Source organism: Vicugna pacos, chromosome 2, assembly GCF_048564905.1.
Source record: "Vicugna pacos chromosome 2, VicPac4, whole genome shotgun sequence".
NCBI classification, from domain to species: domain Eukaryota; kingdom Metazoa; phylum Chordata; class Mammalia; order Artiodactyla; family Camelidae; genus Vicugna; species Vicugna pacos.
In genome coordinates this window covers 120,113,018-120,129,181 of record NC_132988.1, presented here as the reverse complement: position 1 = coordinate 120,129,181, position 16,164 = coordinate 120,113,018, and the positions used below count along the sequence as shown (strand labels likewise).

General features: G+C 57.6%; 1 protein-coding gene across 14 annotated transcripts in view; it reads left to right on the top strand.

Moving 5' to 3' along the window:
- ADD1 (adducin 1) overlaps positions 1 to 15,855 on the top strand; it is a 73,430-nt gene extending 57,575 nt beyond the window's left edge. For 2 of the 14 annotated variants that reach the window (XM_072946928.1, XM_015246806.3), the window contains exons 10-16: positions 360 to 704; positions 3,185 to 3,286; positions 3,948 to 4,037; positions 4,743 to 4,835; positions 8,919 to 9,075; positions 11,774 to 11,872; positions 14,023 to 15,855. In XM_072946928.1, coding sequence (XP_072803029.1) covers positions 360 to 704; positions 3,185 to 3,286; positions 3,948 to 4,037; positions 4,743 to 4,835; positions 8,919 to 9,075; positions 11,774 to 11,872; positions 14,023 to 14,363 — 1,227 coding nt within the window. In that variant the 3' untranslated portion in view covers positions 14,364 to 15,855. Of the gene's footprint in view, positions 1 to 359; positions 705 to 3,184; positions 3,287 to 3,947; positions 4,038 to 4,742; positions 4,836 to 8,918; positions 9,076 to 11,773; positions 11,873 to 12,566; positions 12,602 to 14,022 lie in introns of those variants that run through there. The other 12 variants (XM_072946954.1, XM_015246813.3, XM_072946931.1 and 9 more) reach the window with 10 other exon arrangements.
- Positions 15,856 to 16,164: the final 309 nt, after the last annotated feature.

Here is a 16,164-nt window from a genome sequence, read left to right as displayed (position 1 = left end):
TTCTTGCACATTTGGTTCCTTGGGCTCCACACCCTGTTTGTGATTCACCCGAGTGTCGCGCCTCGTGGTGGAGAATCCGCTGCTGTGTGAATGCACCGCAGTTGCCCATTCTGCTGGCGACGGGCTTCTGGGTGTCCCCCACCTGGGGCTCTGGGCCGAGTGCTGCTGCCAGCATTCTGATTCCTGCCTCTTGGTGAACGTGCTTGCGTTTCTCTTGGGCATGCTTGTAGGAGTGGGGTTGCTGAACCATAGCTGTGCTTATATTCAGCTGTGGGAGACATCTCCACACAGTCCCCCAAAGTGAAGCTCTGTGTTGAGATCTGGAATACTGACTGTCTCTCGCTCTCTTTGGACCCTAGGGTTACAGAACTGGCTACCCATATCGATACCCTGCTCTGAGAGAGAAATCTAAAAAACACAGCGATGTGGAGGTCCCTGCGAGTGTCACGGGTTACCCCTTTGCTAGTGACGGTGACTCGGGCACTTGCTCGCCTCTCAGACACAGTTTTCAGAAGCAGCAACGAGAGAAGACAAGGTGGCTGAACTCTGGCCGGGGTGAGGATGCTTCTGAGGAAGGGCCGAATGGAAGCAGCCCCAAGTCGAAGACTAAGGTGTGGACGAACATTACACACGATCACGTGAAACCCTTGCTGCAGTCTCTCTCGTCCGGTGTCTGCGTGCCAAGCTGTATTACCAACTGCTTGGTCTGTGCCTACCTTACTGTTCATAGTTAGATGACGTAGAGCAAGTGGGCAGCTGGCGCTTCGGAGGCTTTGGGACCCAGCCCACCTGGCCCAGGTTTAAAGCGAACCTCCCTCATTAACCTTCTTCAGCCTGAACCCAGATCCACTTTAGGCGTAGCTGTAATTCAAGTAATTCTCTCTGCTTGAAACTGCTTAAGATGCATTGTCCCTCCTCGGTAACTGAGCATCACCTAACTCCGCACACAGCACAAGTTCCCCGTAACTCACCTGTATTAACCTCAAAGTAGGAGCTGTCATTCAGTTCGAATTGTGTTAGAAGAATCTTTGAAAAAGGTAGTTGAATCGTAACCTGTTACTTTAATGCTGTAAATTCCAGCTGTTTCATTAAGTCATTAACCCAAGTCTGTTCTTTAAAGTCTTCAGTGTTTTCTTAAGCAGTTTTCCCTTGTGGCTCATGGGCGACTCCTCCTCGTACCCTGGTCCTTTCTCGTTAGCCTCCTTCCCTGCTTGCCGTCCCAAAGCCTCCGAATGCTCTCAGCCGGCTGCCTTCTGCATGGACTGTTGCATGTGAGTAGTCGGCCGTGGTGGTGAGTCTTCTGACTCCTGCTGGGTGCGGCATGACCCAAGTGCAGCGCAGGCCCGCGACACACGCTGTGAGGGAGCTTCATGTCGGGAGTAGCGCTGTCCTGACAGATACTCCACTGCCCTGGGGCCCCCGCGTCCCTGCGCAGCCCTGGCCCTGGCCAGTCCACCGGCCCCTGCGTCAGAGCAGGAGAGGCCCTGGAGTGGAGTCTCCTGTGAGGAGGCTGAGGCCGCGTCGGACACGTCTCTGCATGACTAATTCTGTAGGTGAAATCGGCTTTGAGGGCCTAAGAGAGGGGCACCAAGTAAGCCAGGTGGGCTTTCCTGCCGCCTTGTAACAGTCTTTTACTTTGTAGATGTTTTTAAAAGAAAGAAGTTCTGTCTTCCCCAGGTGGTTCTGGTGTCTTCCTGATGCACAGTTGGGGAGAGAGCCTCTGTGCTCCTCGGGGAACGTGTCTCGAGGCCCAGGCTCTGCGTGAACATGGCGGGGCCCCGTCTCTCCTCCTCCCTGCTCCCTCCCACCCTTCTTCCCCCTCTCTCCCTCTTTTCTTTTTTCATTTCATTTGTTTAGTTTTTAATTTATTTTACTCGTTAAAGGGAGTGGGCCTAAAACCAACTTGCTGCTGACCGTGTGCGTACGCAGTGCTGAGTTCCTGTGATGGATTTCTCCAGAGTGTGTGCGCAGCAGCAGCTTTGAGCATTACTTACTGTTAGCTTGAAAACATTAGCTCACTGTAGGTATTTTAGTCACTGTGTACATTGAAGGGGAGACCTTGTTCAGCTTTTAGATTTATTTCTTACTGTTCTGGAGTAAGACACATTCCATGCAGTGTTCCCAGGTTGGTATATTAATTTACAATAACTGTCGTTAAGTTCTCAAACGTGTTGAAGCTTCTAAGGTGGTTGCTTTGATGTTTTGACTAAAATCATGTTTACTGAGAAGCCGGAGCTATTCCTGCCTGGGAGGATAGCGGCAGTGAGTACCCGCGGCTCATGTCCATCCCACGCGGCCGCGCAGCGGCCCAGCATCCGACAGCCTCGCTGCTTTCTTGAAAGTCTCACATTTATGGCTATCTTACTGCCTCTGGAAAATATTCTGAAAGGCGTAACATTCGCTCTGTAAGATGGGCTCGTTTTAGTGTTCAGTGCCTATTCATGCCTGAAAAACTGAATTTGATGAAAAATCGCATACTGGATTGGAGGTCCAAAAATAAACGCTGGAGTGCAGGCACGGTGCGCCGGTGATGCGCGCTGATCTCTGAAACAGCCTCCGGGGGGGCTCATGAGCGCTTCAAGTTTGTTTGGGACATTTTTGTGTCACTCCGAATTATTAAGTTATATAAAATATTTGACATCACCAAACTCCTCCACCAGGCAGCTACTGTATAGTCTTCATACAGTAATTATCTTGGGTTGAAATAGCTACGCAAACAGTACGTTCTGGTGCTGCGCTGCATTTTAATGCAGACCTTTGGTGATGTCTGCTCGTGCCTCACCGCACAGAGTCTCCCCTCACCCGCAGCAGCATCACACCGCTTTTCATGACCTCATCATCTCATGCTTCCAGCCGGCTTTGGTGTCGATGACTCTCGGAGCGGTGAACCAACGTGCTCTGAAGGGTCCCCCGTGGCCAGTCTGAGGGGGTCACGGGGCGTAACCCATGTCGTGGCCTGGATTTCAGCTGGGCTTTCTGACTGGCGCATGCCAGTTGGTCACGACTCTGGCTTCCAGCATTACTGGTCTCCAGCCACCTCAGTGATGAGGCGCTGTGGGCGTTGGTTCACCCTCTGTGATGTTCAGTGCATGACCAGATGTGAGATAAGTTGGACAGACTGGATGCTGTGGTGTCACTTACTATTGTCACAATTCTGACTTTTCAACTGTTCTTGATATTACAGTGGACTAAAGAGGATGGACATAGAACTTCCACCTCTGCTGTCCCTAACCTGTTTGTTCCATTGAACACAAACCCAAAAGAGGTCCAGGAGATGAGGAACAAGGTGCGTACTGACTGCCACCAGTGATGGGTGGACACTGCGGGAGGAGGCGGCCGGGTTGGGCGGGGGAGTGCTCGCTCTGAGAGGACTTCGGCTGCCACCACCGTGATGGCCGAGGTCCCCTCTGCGCCCTGCTTTGCTGTTGTGCTAACAAGGTGTGGTGTGGGAGCAGCGGGCGGTTTGGGCCCCATTCTTGAACTGGCACGCGCTCACGTAGCAGAGCAGAGTTGGCAGCCACAGAGCCTCTTCCCGGCAAGCACAGCCTGTGCCCCTGCCTTGCAGCATTCGTTGGAAGAGGTGTGAGTGTTTGGTGTGCTGGAGCACGAGGTCCACCAGTGTTCACGGTGGCACCTCAGATGGGCACACGGGGTGTTTCCTCTTGTGTCAGTGAGTTGGGTGAGGAACCTGTGCCTGCCCAGGCCCTCTAGGAGGTGCAGGGAGTCAGGAATGGGCCCTAAATCCGTCCCCTCAGACTCAGGAGCTTACCAGGTGGGTTGGACCAGCGCCGTCAGGCAGGCGCAGGGTCACACAGGACCCGTTGGGGCGCTGGCGGGACAGAAGAGCGGCTTGTGTGTGACTGGGGCGGGCGCCTGCAGGGTGCGCCTTGCAGCTCAGCGAGCCTTCTCTGTGCTGTTGGTGTGTGTCTCCTTCTTGCCGTCCTCAGATTCGAGAGCAGAACTTGCAGGACATTAAGACGGCTGGCCCCCAGTCGCAGGTTTTGTGTGGTGTGGCGATGGACAGGAGCCTGGTCCAGGTGAGAGCTCAGAGCGTCTCTGGCCTTTGTGGGTGGTGGCTCTAATGACCGTTGGGAAAGAATGACAAGGTAAGTGTTCTAGGCAGCCGCTTACCTTTGTTAAAATCTTCATGGTGAGGAATAACCCAGCCACTTTTCCTCGAGTTGGAGACCAGGCACACGCACGCCCACGGCCTCGCCCTCCCTCCGCCCGCTCCGCGGAACGCATGCCTGTGTGAGGGCGGCGCCCGCAGCGCCTGCTTGGGGCCCAGGCTCGTGGCTTTCGTGGTGTGTGGGTAAAGTGCTCGAGGCGGGTGGGCTCAGTGGACCTCGGCTCTTGTACAACTGCTGTCCTCAGCGAAGTGCTGCTCGGGGAGGAGTGGTCGCAGAGGGTTCCTGTAAATGTGACGCACATTTACACGCGTTTCTGTGCAAGGGCTGCACCTCGTGGCACAGTGGAGGTGACTGCGTAAGTAGTTACCTCGGAAAGTCACGTTGCCACCGAGCGCTTTCAGCACCAGAGTAGGGGACTGCTGTTGCATCGTCTGGGTTCGACCAGCCGTGCTCCCGGTTCTGGGTCCGTGTTTGCACGTGGCACCGCCATCCCCGCTGCGCTCGCTCCTGGGCTGTCTCCGCTGCATGCTCTCAGCTGGCTCCATCCTGTGCTCTCATCGGTGTTTCAAAGCCGGGCCTGGTGGGCTCTGACGACTCAGTTTACTGTTGCAGGACGCGCCCCTCTCTGACTGTACGGAAACAATCGAAGGGCTCGAGCGTACAGAGCAGGCCTTTAGTCCCGCTAGAGCTCTCTCTTTTAGAAAGGTACACACTGCCCTGCCCCCCGCCACCGCCAGCACACCCTGCTCTTCCGCCTGCCCTGCCCCTCCTGTCTGCTCCCGCTCCGTACTGTCTTAGTTGCTGCAGGGCCTCTAAACGGACCTTTGAATTATTTGTGAGATTGTACAGAAGGTTCTGTTCTGCCTACTCTGTTCTTTAATGAAAACGTTTTGTATGGAATTTTTACGATTTTCAGCATTTGTGTGTTGTGCTGAGAAGTGGCTGGCCTTAGTGATGTGGTGCGTTTCTCAAGTTCCGCGTGTGATGGGTCAGTGCATGTCGGGGGGTTTTGGAAACGTGCCTTTTACAATGTGAGGATCTCGAAGGCTCGCGTGGGTACACGGTGAGCAGTGTGGCGGTGCTCCCTGGAGAGTCTGCCTCTGCTTGCTCGGCCGTGACCAGGGATGTCACGAACATGGCAGCCAGAGTCTGTGTCATTTCAGAGGAATGGGAACAATACAGAACAGTTTGTGTCAGCCCTTGCTGATGAAATGTATTTTTACCTAAAAAAATAGAATCTTAGGTAATTGTTTAAAATGTTTCAAGGCGGGGAAAGACTTGGGAAAATTTGAAATCCCAGACTGAATTTCTCTAGCTGCACGTGTACCTGACGTGCACAGCAGGTGGGACGTGCGTCCAGGATGACCTGCCAGGCAGAAGGAACCCCTCTGCGTGCTCAGGCTGCTGGGTGCAGAGCCTGGGGCCGCGCGGCTGAGGCCCCGTGTCCGTGGGAGGCCTCCAGGGTCCGCCCATCAGCCTGGGGCCATGCAGCTGAGGCCCTGTGTCCGTGGGGGCCTCTGGGGTCCGCCCCTCAGTGAGTTGCACCCCCAGCGAGGAGCGGGTCTGACCAGTGGTTCCGTGCGTCTGTCTGGCGTCCCCGCTGAGCAAGTTACTTTGCGTATTTATGTATTCATTCCGTGGGGCCCCTTTTTCCTTGTCCTTAGAATGTGCTTCCAGCGACCCTTCTTGGAGGAGCTTCTCGAGGAAGGGAGAAGATGTGTTCTCACCCCACTCAGCCTGTTTTCGCGTTTGGTGCTCTGGACCGTGAGCTGTTGTGATCTGGTTGGTTCGTGACTCTTTACCTGGGGTGTGGGTGTGCGAGGAGTCCACGAGCCCAGGGGTGGGCCCAGGCTGGCTCACCGGCGTTGCTCTGCAGGCCCTTTGGCATCCTGCTGCTCCGGGTGGTTTCAGGCTGTTCTTGGGAGCTGGCAGGAGGGCCGCCTGGGAGCTGTACTGAAGGGTGCTCTGTGCCCAGCTCCTCGTCCCGCCACAGTGTGGCTTTTGCCCTGCCCGGCGGTGCGCAGGTCTGAGGTGTGATGCAGTCACGTGTGACTGCTTCGTGAGGTGTGTCTGCAGGAGCCCCGTGCCTGGCTGGGAAACGAGAGCCTGTGGGAGTGAAGTTCCGTGTCGCCCGTGTGGTCGGAGCAGCGTGCTGGCTGGGAGCGCTGTGTCCGGGGGAGTTAGCAGAGAGAGCTGCTTCCAGCTGGGAGGTGTGGGTGCCCCTGCATGGAGCTCTGTTCCCGCTTCCCCCCTGCTCTCTTTCTGGTGCTCACATTGGCACCCTTGGTCTTTTCCCCACCGACTAAGCACATTTCATTTTTATGGCAAAAACGTGCTTTGGCTCCACTGACGCCCTTGGCTGGGGCCGTGTCCACATCCTTGGAGTGGACCCCGGAGTGCAGATGGTGTTACGCCCGGAAGATGGCACTGCTCACCAGGCACGCTGAATTCCTCCTCCACGAGCAAGAGGGACTAGGGCTGTTCACGTTCTAAGCACGGCCCTCTCCCCGTTAGACGGGTGCGGCACACTTTCTTTGGGGGGACCTGAGGGGCAAGTGTCTGCGACTTGGGAAGTTGTTGCTTTTCTGGAGGAACTTTGGTTTCACCTCTCCCTCCTGGTGACGGCTGTCCACATAGGGCAGGGATGTCTTCTGATGGAGGAGGGGGCAGGGAGTCGCCAGCCACACCCGATGCTGCAGTTCCGGGAGGACACTGGGCCCAGCCAGAGGTGCTCTGACTTCAGCGTTGCACAGGCCAGCATGCGGCCTGAAGCAATTTTGGCTGCCTTCTGGACTTCACTGCAGGTGAATCGAGTTGTTAGAGCCCAGGGTGTGACAGTTTACACTGCAGGCTGTCCAGTGGAGGGAAGAGCTCTGTTGTCCGACTTGTGTAGCGCAAGGTTCCCTACTCCGTGTGTGCTGGCTGCTGTGTGGTGGAAACGTGAGGGGGCTCGGGGCTCGCCTTGTGGGGTTGCTTGGTGAACTCGGTGTTGAACACCTAGTATGTGTGTGGCCTAGCACCAAAAATGTACATTCAAGTATGGGTAGGTTTTACTGATGAAAGCCTGATGCTCAGAGAGGTCAGGTCACCAGCCCAGGCTTGCACAGCTTCGGAGGTGGAGCTGTCGTCGCACACAGGCCGCATGGGTTCTGCTTGGAGCCTGTGGCGGGCCGGCCGAAGCGAGAGAAGCAGCGGGAGCCTCTCCGGGGAGCGCCGGTCCTCCCTGGTCCCTCGGCCTGGCTTGCTCCACAGTGCGCCTGTGTGCCTCTGCAGCTCCCACGTCTCTGTGTTTCCCTCCCTCCAGAATAACGGGGCTCTGTCCCCGGTTCTGCTCAGAGCTAGCCTTGCAGGCAGCTTGGCCAAGGGGTTTGGAGGAGGGGCCCCTGCCAGTGCAGGCAGGAACCAGCCACGCCAGGCCTCGAGGGCCAGGCGTCCTGGCAGACAGAGGGCCTGGCTTGTCCGCGGGGCATCTCTGTGGCAGTTGATTCTTGATATTTTATTTGGGTACAATTTTGAACATTTGATTTAACTGAATGTAAACATTTCCCTCAGACCTGGCATCACCGTCTACTTTACTGGCAGTGATACCAGGATGCAGGTGCACTTACCTCGCTGCCACGGGTCCTAGAGTGTCCCCCTGCCCCCGCGTCTTAGCCCCCCCCCCCGCCCCCGATAGCACAGCTGAGGCCTGTGCGCGGGAAGGGGCTTGTCTCAGGCCACAGAGCTAACGCGTGCGGATGAGGATTCGACCCTGTTGACTTGGGACCAGGCCTGCTCACCGAGGGGGCTCTCCTTGCACAGCTGCCTCGCGTCCCCAGGCTCTCTGAGCACAGGCTGCCGAGTCCAGCGCCTGCCTTTTCTCCCCTGGGGTCCGTGTTGCCACACAGCGACTGCCCGGCCCTGGCCCCCAGCCTCTGCCATGGGAGCAGTTGGCCGGTGGGCTGCGTTCCGCGGGGCTCGGCCTGGCTCTGTCTCTTGCACACATTGCTCGTGTGCCCTCTGCATCTGGTGTTCGCCTGATGGCGTGAGCGCCGATGGCCTGGCCTTGTGTCAAAACAGTTGTGGAATCTCCTGTTCTCTCGTTTTTGGAGTTCTCGTTGAGTAACGGGTGCGTGCTTGAGTCCTGGTTAACCTTCTCAGGAGGGAGCCCACCAGATGAGCTGTGGGGGGCTTAGCGCCTGCGGCTGCAGCCCATCTGCCGGCCTCAGGCCGTGCCGGGGCCTCCTCTGCTTTGCTGGTTTGCTTTTTTCTTTCAAAAAATTCTAGGTTTTCCAGATTCCTCAGACAAATGCTGCTGTTTGGGGACTTCTTTTTAAATCTATCGATGTTTTGGGCTAAGTTCCAGGATCTAGTCATAAACCAAACACAAAGTCAAAAGAACAGAACTTTTCTGTGCTCTTAGACTGTGAACAAATCTCTGCACTCAGCTCAGTGTTGTGAATCGGGAGGAGGGTGATCGACTTACAGCCGTCCCTCCGGGAGGACGGAGCCCTCCCTGAGGTGCTCTGCGCACTCCCCCTGCACTTTGGTGCCTCTTTCTCTGAAACCCAAGGACTTCCCTGGGATTTCCTCTCCTGTTGCATTTGTTTCGTGGCACCAAAGTCGCGTTTCTCCCTCTTCCGTTGCCCAGGCTGCAGCTCAGCCCAAGCCTCAGGGCTGCCTTTCAGGGATGTCCGTGTGCTCCCCCGAAACTGCCCCGCCCGCCCCGCCTGCAGCCTGGCCTGGGAGGGGGAAGAGTCCTGGGGGCAGGGCTGCTGCAGGCTGACCGGTGTCCGTTTCTGCCCGCAGGGAGAGCTGGTGACAGCCTCCAAGGCCATCATCGAGAAGGAGTACCAGCCCCACGTCATCGTGAGCACCACGGGCCCCAACCCCTTCAACACGCTCACTGACCGCGAGCTGGAGGAGTACCGCAGGGAGGTGGAGCGGAAGCAGAAGGGCCCTGAAGGTGAGCATGCGCCCCCTGGGTCCCGGGCTCCGTGCTGCGAGCCTCCCCGTCCCGTGTGACTGGGCAGCTTGCCGGACAGAGAAAGACCAGAATGCCGTTCCATGCACATCTGATCTGCCCCCGGGCTAGTTCTGGAGGAATGAGAGGGTAGACACACCTGTAAATGGTCTGCTTAGGGAAGGACACGCATGCAGTCAGACAGGGCGGGGGGTGGCCCTGCCCTGAGTGCCCCACCCTGAGTGCCCCACCAAAACGAGGCTGGGCCTGAAAGGCGCCCTGCCTGTCAGAAGCCGATGTGGGGACGGGGCGAGAAGGAAGCGGAGAAGGAGGACGCGGGCCTTGTGGCCCCGGCCACACTCATGGGCTCTCCACCGTCCGGGGGGTCCCAGCTGCGGAGGGCAGTGCTTGCTGCTCCTGCTGGACCGCGGTCTGTGTTGAGGGCTCAGGACGCCCACAGAAGAGCTCAGTGACCTGGGCTTGTTAGTGGGCAAGCGGCCTGAACATCACGTTGAAGGCACATTTGGCCTTTGACGTGTAGAATGTGTCTCTGTCACAGTTCACTGAGGAGAGGCCTCCTTTGATTCTCCTGGTCGCATTTGGAGCAGTTACGTTGTGCCAGACACCGTGCTCAATGCTGCACATGTGAGCGTTTCAGCGAGCTCTCAGGCAGCCCCGAGAGATGGGCCTGTTCCCCAGGAGCAGGGCCGCGCGTGGCAGGCCTGGTCTCAGTGGCGGTCGTGCTGGGGCTTTCTGGCAGGCTCTTCCCCGTGAGCTCCGAGGGCTCCCGGGCAGGGCTTGGTCACAGGCCTGCGGGCTCGGCTGCCGGGCGCTCACGGCCTTCCCCAGGCCCCGTGAAGAGCGAGGCCGACTGCTGGCGCAGGCTTTGTCTCTCTCGGTAGCTCACTCATGTAAGAGGTCTTGTGTTCATAAAATATGTTTGGACTGTTTTACATCAAGGAAAACGAGTGGTTCTAAGAGCCAGAACCTCATGGAGCAGCTTGTTTCAAACGTGGTTTATCAAAGTAGATCCAAACGTTTTGAGAGCTCAGGAGAGACACCAGCCCCCCCCCCCCCCCGCCGCCTCTGATGGGAAGCGCAGCGGGTCTCGCTTGCCCTCCCTGAGCGCCCTGGGTTGGTTCCCGCAGAGGCCCCGCCGGGAGGCTTGTGCCATCATCCGCAGGGCCTCTCCCTCCTGGGAGTCAGTCTTCCCGGAATGAAGTCCCCGGTGTGTGGGACTGAAGTTCCCCTCTTGGGAACTGTGTACTGCTTCGAAGACAAGCTCTGGTTTGCCCCAATTTAACTTTTTTTTTAGTCTTGTTCTAGACCAACTAATGTGTTGCTCAGCTGCTGTTGAAATCTGAGTTGTGTAGAAAATGCGCCGTTGAGCTGTTTGTTCCTAAGTGTTACGTTGTCACTGCCTGTCACTTTCTGTTAGATACGTGTTAAAATTAAGACTCACGGCACATAGATTCAGAGCGAGCCTGGTCTTCCGCTCACAGCAAGCTCTGTCTCCTGAACGGGGCATGCAGCCCCACAGAAAGCTTTGTCCTTGCCGTGGCCGTGATTACCTGCCTTAGGTTAAGAACAAGGGGTGGTGCGTGGGCCTGAGCCGGCGGTCCTGTGGCCTGACCCCCCTGTGCACAGACACTTCCAGAGGCTAGGAAACCTGGAGTTCTTGTGTGTTTGGTTTTGTTTAAGTTAAACCACAAGACACAGGAGTTTCCTCTCCGTGTGAGGCTCCATCAGGAGGGACGTTACAGCAAGTGAGTGGAACTGGATGGGGACAGCTATGACCATGCTCTGTGACCGCATCGCTGTCAGCAGTGGGAGTGGCAGCCAGGGGCCAGGAGACCCCTGCCCAGCACTGGTGGCCCTCGGCGTGGGGGGGGGAGGGCAGTCGTGTGCCGCGGGGAAAGCTTGGGCTGCCCGGCAGAGCTCAGCACCTCGGGTGAGAGGAAGAAAGCCTCTGGCTTTGGCTCCTCTTCCTGGTGGAAGGAATTTGCTCAGGCAGGACATGGGAAGGCCTTTGTTTACAGGCACTTGGCCTCAGGAAGGGGGCTGCAAGCTCAGGGACCTAGGAGGCTGGACTTGTTCAGAATTTGGAGCCGAATATTCCCAAGGTGCTAATATAAAAAGTTTACATGAGAGGAGGAGATTTGAGGACTTAGGGTTATTCTGTGCATCTTTCCATAAGTGAGGAGTAGATTTGGAACTTCGGGGTCTTCGTTCTTGCAGGTTTTCCTCTGGTTTATCAGCACATTTTACTTAAGAAAGTACAACTGCGCATTACAGTGGCCGAGTTTACACTGTTGGTAGAAAACGCCCTGAATAAAACTTTTAACCACAGTCATGCTCATGTAACGTCCCTTGAGGTGGCGAGTAGGGCGAGGGTGCGTGGGACCCTGGGCTGCTTGCTCAGGTGGTAGGGCGGGGTCCTCACTGGAGGGCAGTAGAGGACAGATTGGGGTCGCTGGTCCCAGCATGCCGCAGAGGCTGCTCTGGCAGAGCCCGAGGTTCAGACCCACACCCCGTCATAGCCAGCTTCCTCATCCTCTTTCCAGTAGGAGTGAAAGGCTGCGGGAGTGGCTGTGAGCCCTCCCCGAGGGCCAGGGAAGGAGGGCTGTCCAGGTGGAGGGGCGGGGGGGAGGCCCTGTGTCTAAAGCTCTTCACCATCGTCTCACTTTCTGTTCATTTGCAGAGAGTCTGGACGAGACTGGAGAACAGAAAGAAAAGAGTCCTCCGGAGCCCCCCGCCGCCCCCCACACCCCCCCCAGCACCCCGGTCCAGCTGGAGGAAGGTGAGCTCTCCGGGGGTGGGGGGCAGCGGTGTAGCTGCCCCGGGTGTGTGTGTGGGGGTGCACGGCCCTGTGGATCGGTGTCTCCAGGAGGCATGGACCTGCAGTTCTGTCGGGTTGGAGGAAAGCAATGGAGTGCGGCGGTAGCTGGCCTGACACTAACACAGGGGTGTGCGCGACACGGAAACCGGCTCATCACAGGCTTCTGACGCGCCGGCCTCCGCTCCTGTTGGGTTCTGTCTGTCCTGGGTGACTTGCAGCAGAACAGGTTCCTTAGTGAGACTTCACGACAAGGTGGGAGGACAGACTGCAGACTGGAGCCCAGCTTCGTTTATGTCGATCCTGCCCACTGCTTGCACATTTCTTAAATCTTACTGTGCTCAGATTAGCCCTGGAAGTGTCTTCCGTTGTGCCTGGGCCGCAGGACTGCGTTTGACTTGCCGTATTTATCAGTGATGGAGAGTGCTGGCCTCTGTCGGCCTCTCCGACCAGCCCCCTGTGTGTCTGGCGCGTGGCCTGCGTGTCTGTCCCTCGGCCTTGTGCACCATGCTCCCCGTGCCTGTCGGGGGCCTGTGGCTCACCTTCCGCCCCTGTGTCCACAAGAATGGCCCGGCCATTCTCCGTCTGTAACCCTGTGCTGTGACAGCGCATAGATTCTCTCCTGTGCTTTCTCTTCCTGTGGCTGCGTCACAAGCAGGAGGCGGAAGTGCTAAAGAGTACCTGTTACCATAGTAAGTACCGCCGCCGCCTGGCCTGTCGCTTAACCAGAGTCCCCTGTGCTTTGCCTCATTCTCTTGCTTCTTTGTTGCTTATTAAGTTTTGTTTTCTGTTCATTCAAAATTAAAACAAAAGCCCCCTTTTCTTGTACCCAGTCCCTCCATCGTGGGCAGTGGGCTTCTTGAAGGGGGTTGTGTCACCTGAGCCCCGCGGGGCAGCCTGCCCACAGCACCTCCTAGGCTGAGGCAGTGCTGCCCAGGGCACTCTGGGTCTCGGAAGTTCTGGAGGGACCACCTTGTCCTTCAGCCTTCGAGACGCGTGACTGCTCAGCGGGGAGGTTTTGCTGTATCAGATCAGACATAAGTCTAGACTAGGTTTGGACAGGCTGGGATTTTGCCAGCCTGCTGCATGTGGGTTGCATGTGTTTGGATCTTTGCGTTAAGCAGGGTGCTTAAGCTTAAACTGAGGAGGGTGGAAGGGTGGTGACATTTGGCTAAATGATATAGCCCCCCAAGTACCCTCTGCATGCTTGGCAGTGAATCCCAACTGCCTCCTGCCCCAGCTAACCAGCTGACCCCCAGAGCATCTAATTACCCCGGGCAGGAGGCAGCGGGCAGGGCGGGCCGGGCAGAGAAAGTCCTGGAGCCGCGTCCTGCAGCCGCTCCTCTCCCGCGCTCTGCTCAGCTCGCTCAGCTCGGCTCCCTGTCACCTCCGATGTTCGGCTAGATTTCTGGGTACTAGATGGTTTGGTGTTGCCTAACTACTCTGTGGCTTATAACTTTGCAGATAGTTTTAAAAAATCTACAAAACTGGTTTCCCCCAGGGTCAGTGTAGAAGTCAGCCAACAGGCTGTTTCTTTAAAACAAGTGCTGTTTGGCCCTTTCACGTTTCCATGTTCAAATCGTTAAGACGGCTTGAATTTTTACCTTACAGTTCATCCCTCTTCCTTGGGGAATCCTCCAGCTCTCGCCTGATGTCGGTGCTCGGGGGTCTGGGAGCCGGGAGCGGACTCCTGGGCTCTCGCTGGCGGCTGAGGCTTCCCATGGTTTTCTCCCTGGGGGAGACCAGGTGTTGTGGATGTAAACCTAGGCTTGATTTCAGGGCTACTGATATGTGTCCTGAAGGGTTCACGTGTTTAACGCAGGACATTGTTCCCCGCTTGCCGTGATCCCTGTCCGCGGTGGGGACCGGGGCCCTGTGACCAAGTCTGGTGTGTCAGCAGGCCGTCCATGAGAGGAGCTTAGAACTGCCCTGAGACTGATCTCTGTCTTGTCCTATGAGCTGTCTCCAGCCTTGGAGTAGAGCAGACCTTATTTAAAGTTTCTTATTCTTGCCTAGAGTCACACAGAGGCAGTTTCTGTGCAGGGCACTCGAGATGCCCCTCTGAGGTCTGGGCAGTTGCCCTTTAACCCCGTCTTTCCTGTCCCGCCTGCCAGACCCACCGCAGGAGCCAACTCCCAGAGACGACAGCGATGCCGCCACCTTCCAGCCGACCCTCCCCGACCTGTCCCCAGATGAGCCTTCGGAAGTGCTCGGCTTCCCGACTTTGGAGGAGGAGGAGGAGGAGGAGGGGCTTTGTGAAGCTGGGGGCCCTCCAAGTCCCACCCGGTCCCCCACGGCCGCCAGCCCCGAGCCAGCCGCAGCCCTGGCCGCGGAGGAGGGGGCTGCTGTGGACCCCGGCAGCGATGGGTCTCCGGGCAAGTCCCCGTCCAAAAAGAAGAAGAAATTCCGCACCCCCTCCTTCCTGAAGAAGAGCAAGAAGAGGAGCGACTCCTGAAGGCCTGTCCCACCAAACTGATGCCACCACTGTCCCCGACCGCGTCCCCTGCTGTCTCCTTGTGTAGTGGAATGCGAGCCCCGCCCTCTGTGTAGCTAGTGACCCCCCACCCCCACGCAGAGCGGTGCCAACCCCATGTGCGCAGCGGCCCCCACCCTGGGCCCTCGGCCTCAGGTTCTGGGGGAGACTCTGTCTCCGCGTCCAGCTCCGGGTCCTGCCCCACAGGGACCAGCACGTCGGCCCAGCTCGGTCTGCTCCCCGGGGATGCACGCTCCCTGGGGCATCACGTCATGTTCTGGCTGGACCGGAGGAGGCCCTGACCTTGACCTCACTGCTCTCCTGCTGTGCAGTGACCGCTCCCCATGTCTGCTGCGCCTTCACCCCAAGGTCTCAGGTGACTGGATCAGACCACAGCTTCCTACTAGCACGTCTGCTCAGCGAGGCCCATGAAGCCTCGGTCCTGTGAGGGCCTCGCCCGCCAGCAGCGCAGCCTCTGAGGCGGCCTTTCCCGGGCGGGTTTGGGGTGAGCGGGCGCCCCCGGCAGCAGGCGGGCCTCTGCACCTAGGGCAACCGATGCGTGGTCTCAGTGGCTCCCGCGCCTTGCTCACTGGGGTCTCCAGAGCCCTGTCGTCTGGGTCCCGTCGTTGGGAAGGCGCGTCGGGAGGGAAGAGGCCTTTCCGACTCCCTCTCCAGCAGGCGCGCCGCTTGCCCTGCGTTCAGCGAGCGTGAATAGGCCTCTGCGCAGGCACGCTCCTCCCCCCCGGGGCCTGCGTCGGGCCGCCGGGCGCCGTGCACCTTGGGGAGGTCTCAGACCTGGGAGGGGAACTGCTCTTACCTTTGCTCCGCCTGAAGGGTGCCCTGGTCTTGATGAAGGCAGCTCGAGGCAGGAGTTGGCCCTGGGGGCCCCACCTGATGTCCCGTGGTCACTGATGGAGCTCCCCCTCCGCCTCCAACACTCCACTCAGATCCCTGGAAAACAGCGTGAAGCTGCCCAGTGGGAGCCAGTGGGTGGCCCGATGGCCACCTCGACAGTGCCCTGTTCCAGGAGCTGCCGGTGCCAGCCTGTCCCCCAGATGGGTCCCCTGGAGGGGCAGGGCCCCTTGGTGGACCTGGTACCAGATGTGGGCTCGGGTCCCATACCCTCGACACCCTCACAGGACCTGAGGCCGGCTGCATGGCACTGACCTCTGCTTCGAGCTCACTGGCGAGCAAGCCGCTTTCGTGTGTATCGTTGCGTTGCCGAGATGGTGGTAAATTCTCCCCTCACCCTGAACTCAGTTAACCACAGGCTCTTCCTTTTATCTCTGCCTCTGACCCCACATATGCAATGACTTTCATTTCATTTTTGTAGTTTACTTTAATCTTTGTATCACGACATGAAGTTCAGTTGTGTACACGGACACGGGCTTGGGAGGGCAGGTCCTGTGGCCTTTCTTCACTATACGATGTTTTACTCACAAATAAAATTCTTTAAGCAGTCTCCTTGTCTAAACTTGGAGAGCAGTTTTGTGTTTTAATTTCCTTAATTTTCCTTTTTTGTTCCTTTAAAGTAGGACTTCCAGAAGTTTATCTCACATTCCAAAAAAAAGTCTCCATGTGTTTATTTCTTGGTCAAGTGCAATCTGTTGCTTCTGCCGAGGGCCCCTGACCCAGAGCCACCGCCCCAGCAAGTGCCCGCTGTCCCCAGGAAGTACAGGCATGGCCTGCGGGCACTCCCGGGTCCACAGTCTGAGCAGACGCTGGCAGGGCAGTGAAGTCGGGATCTGTGGTGGGACAGCCTGGCAAAGGGGGTCCCTCCTCC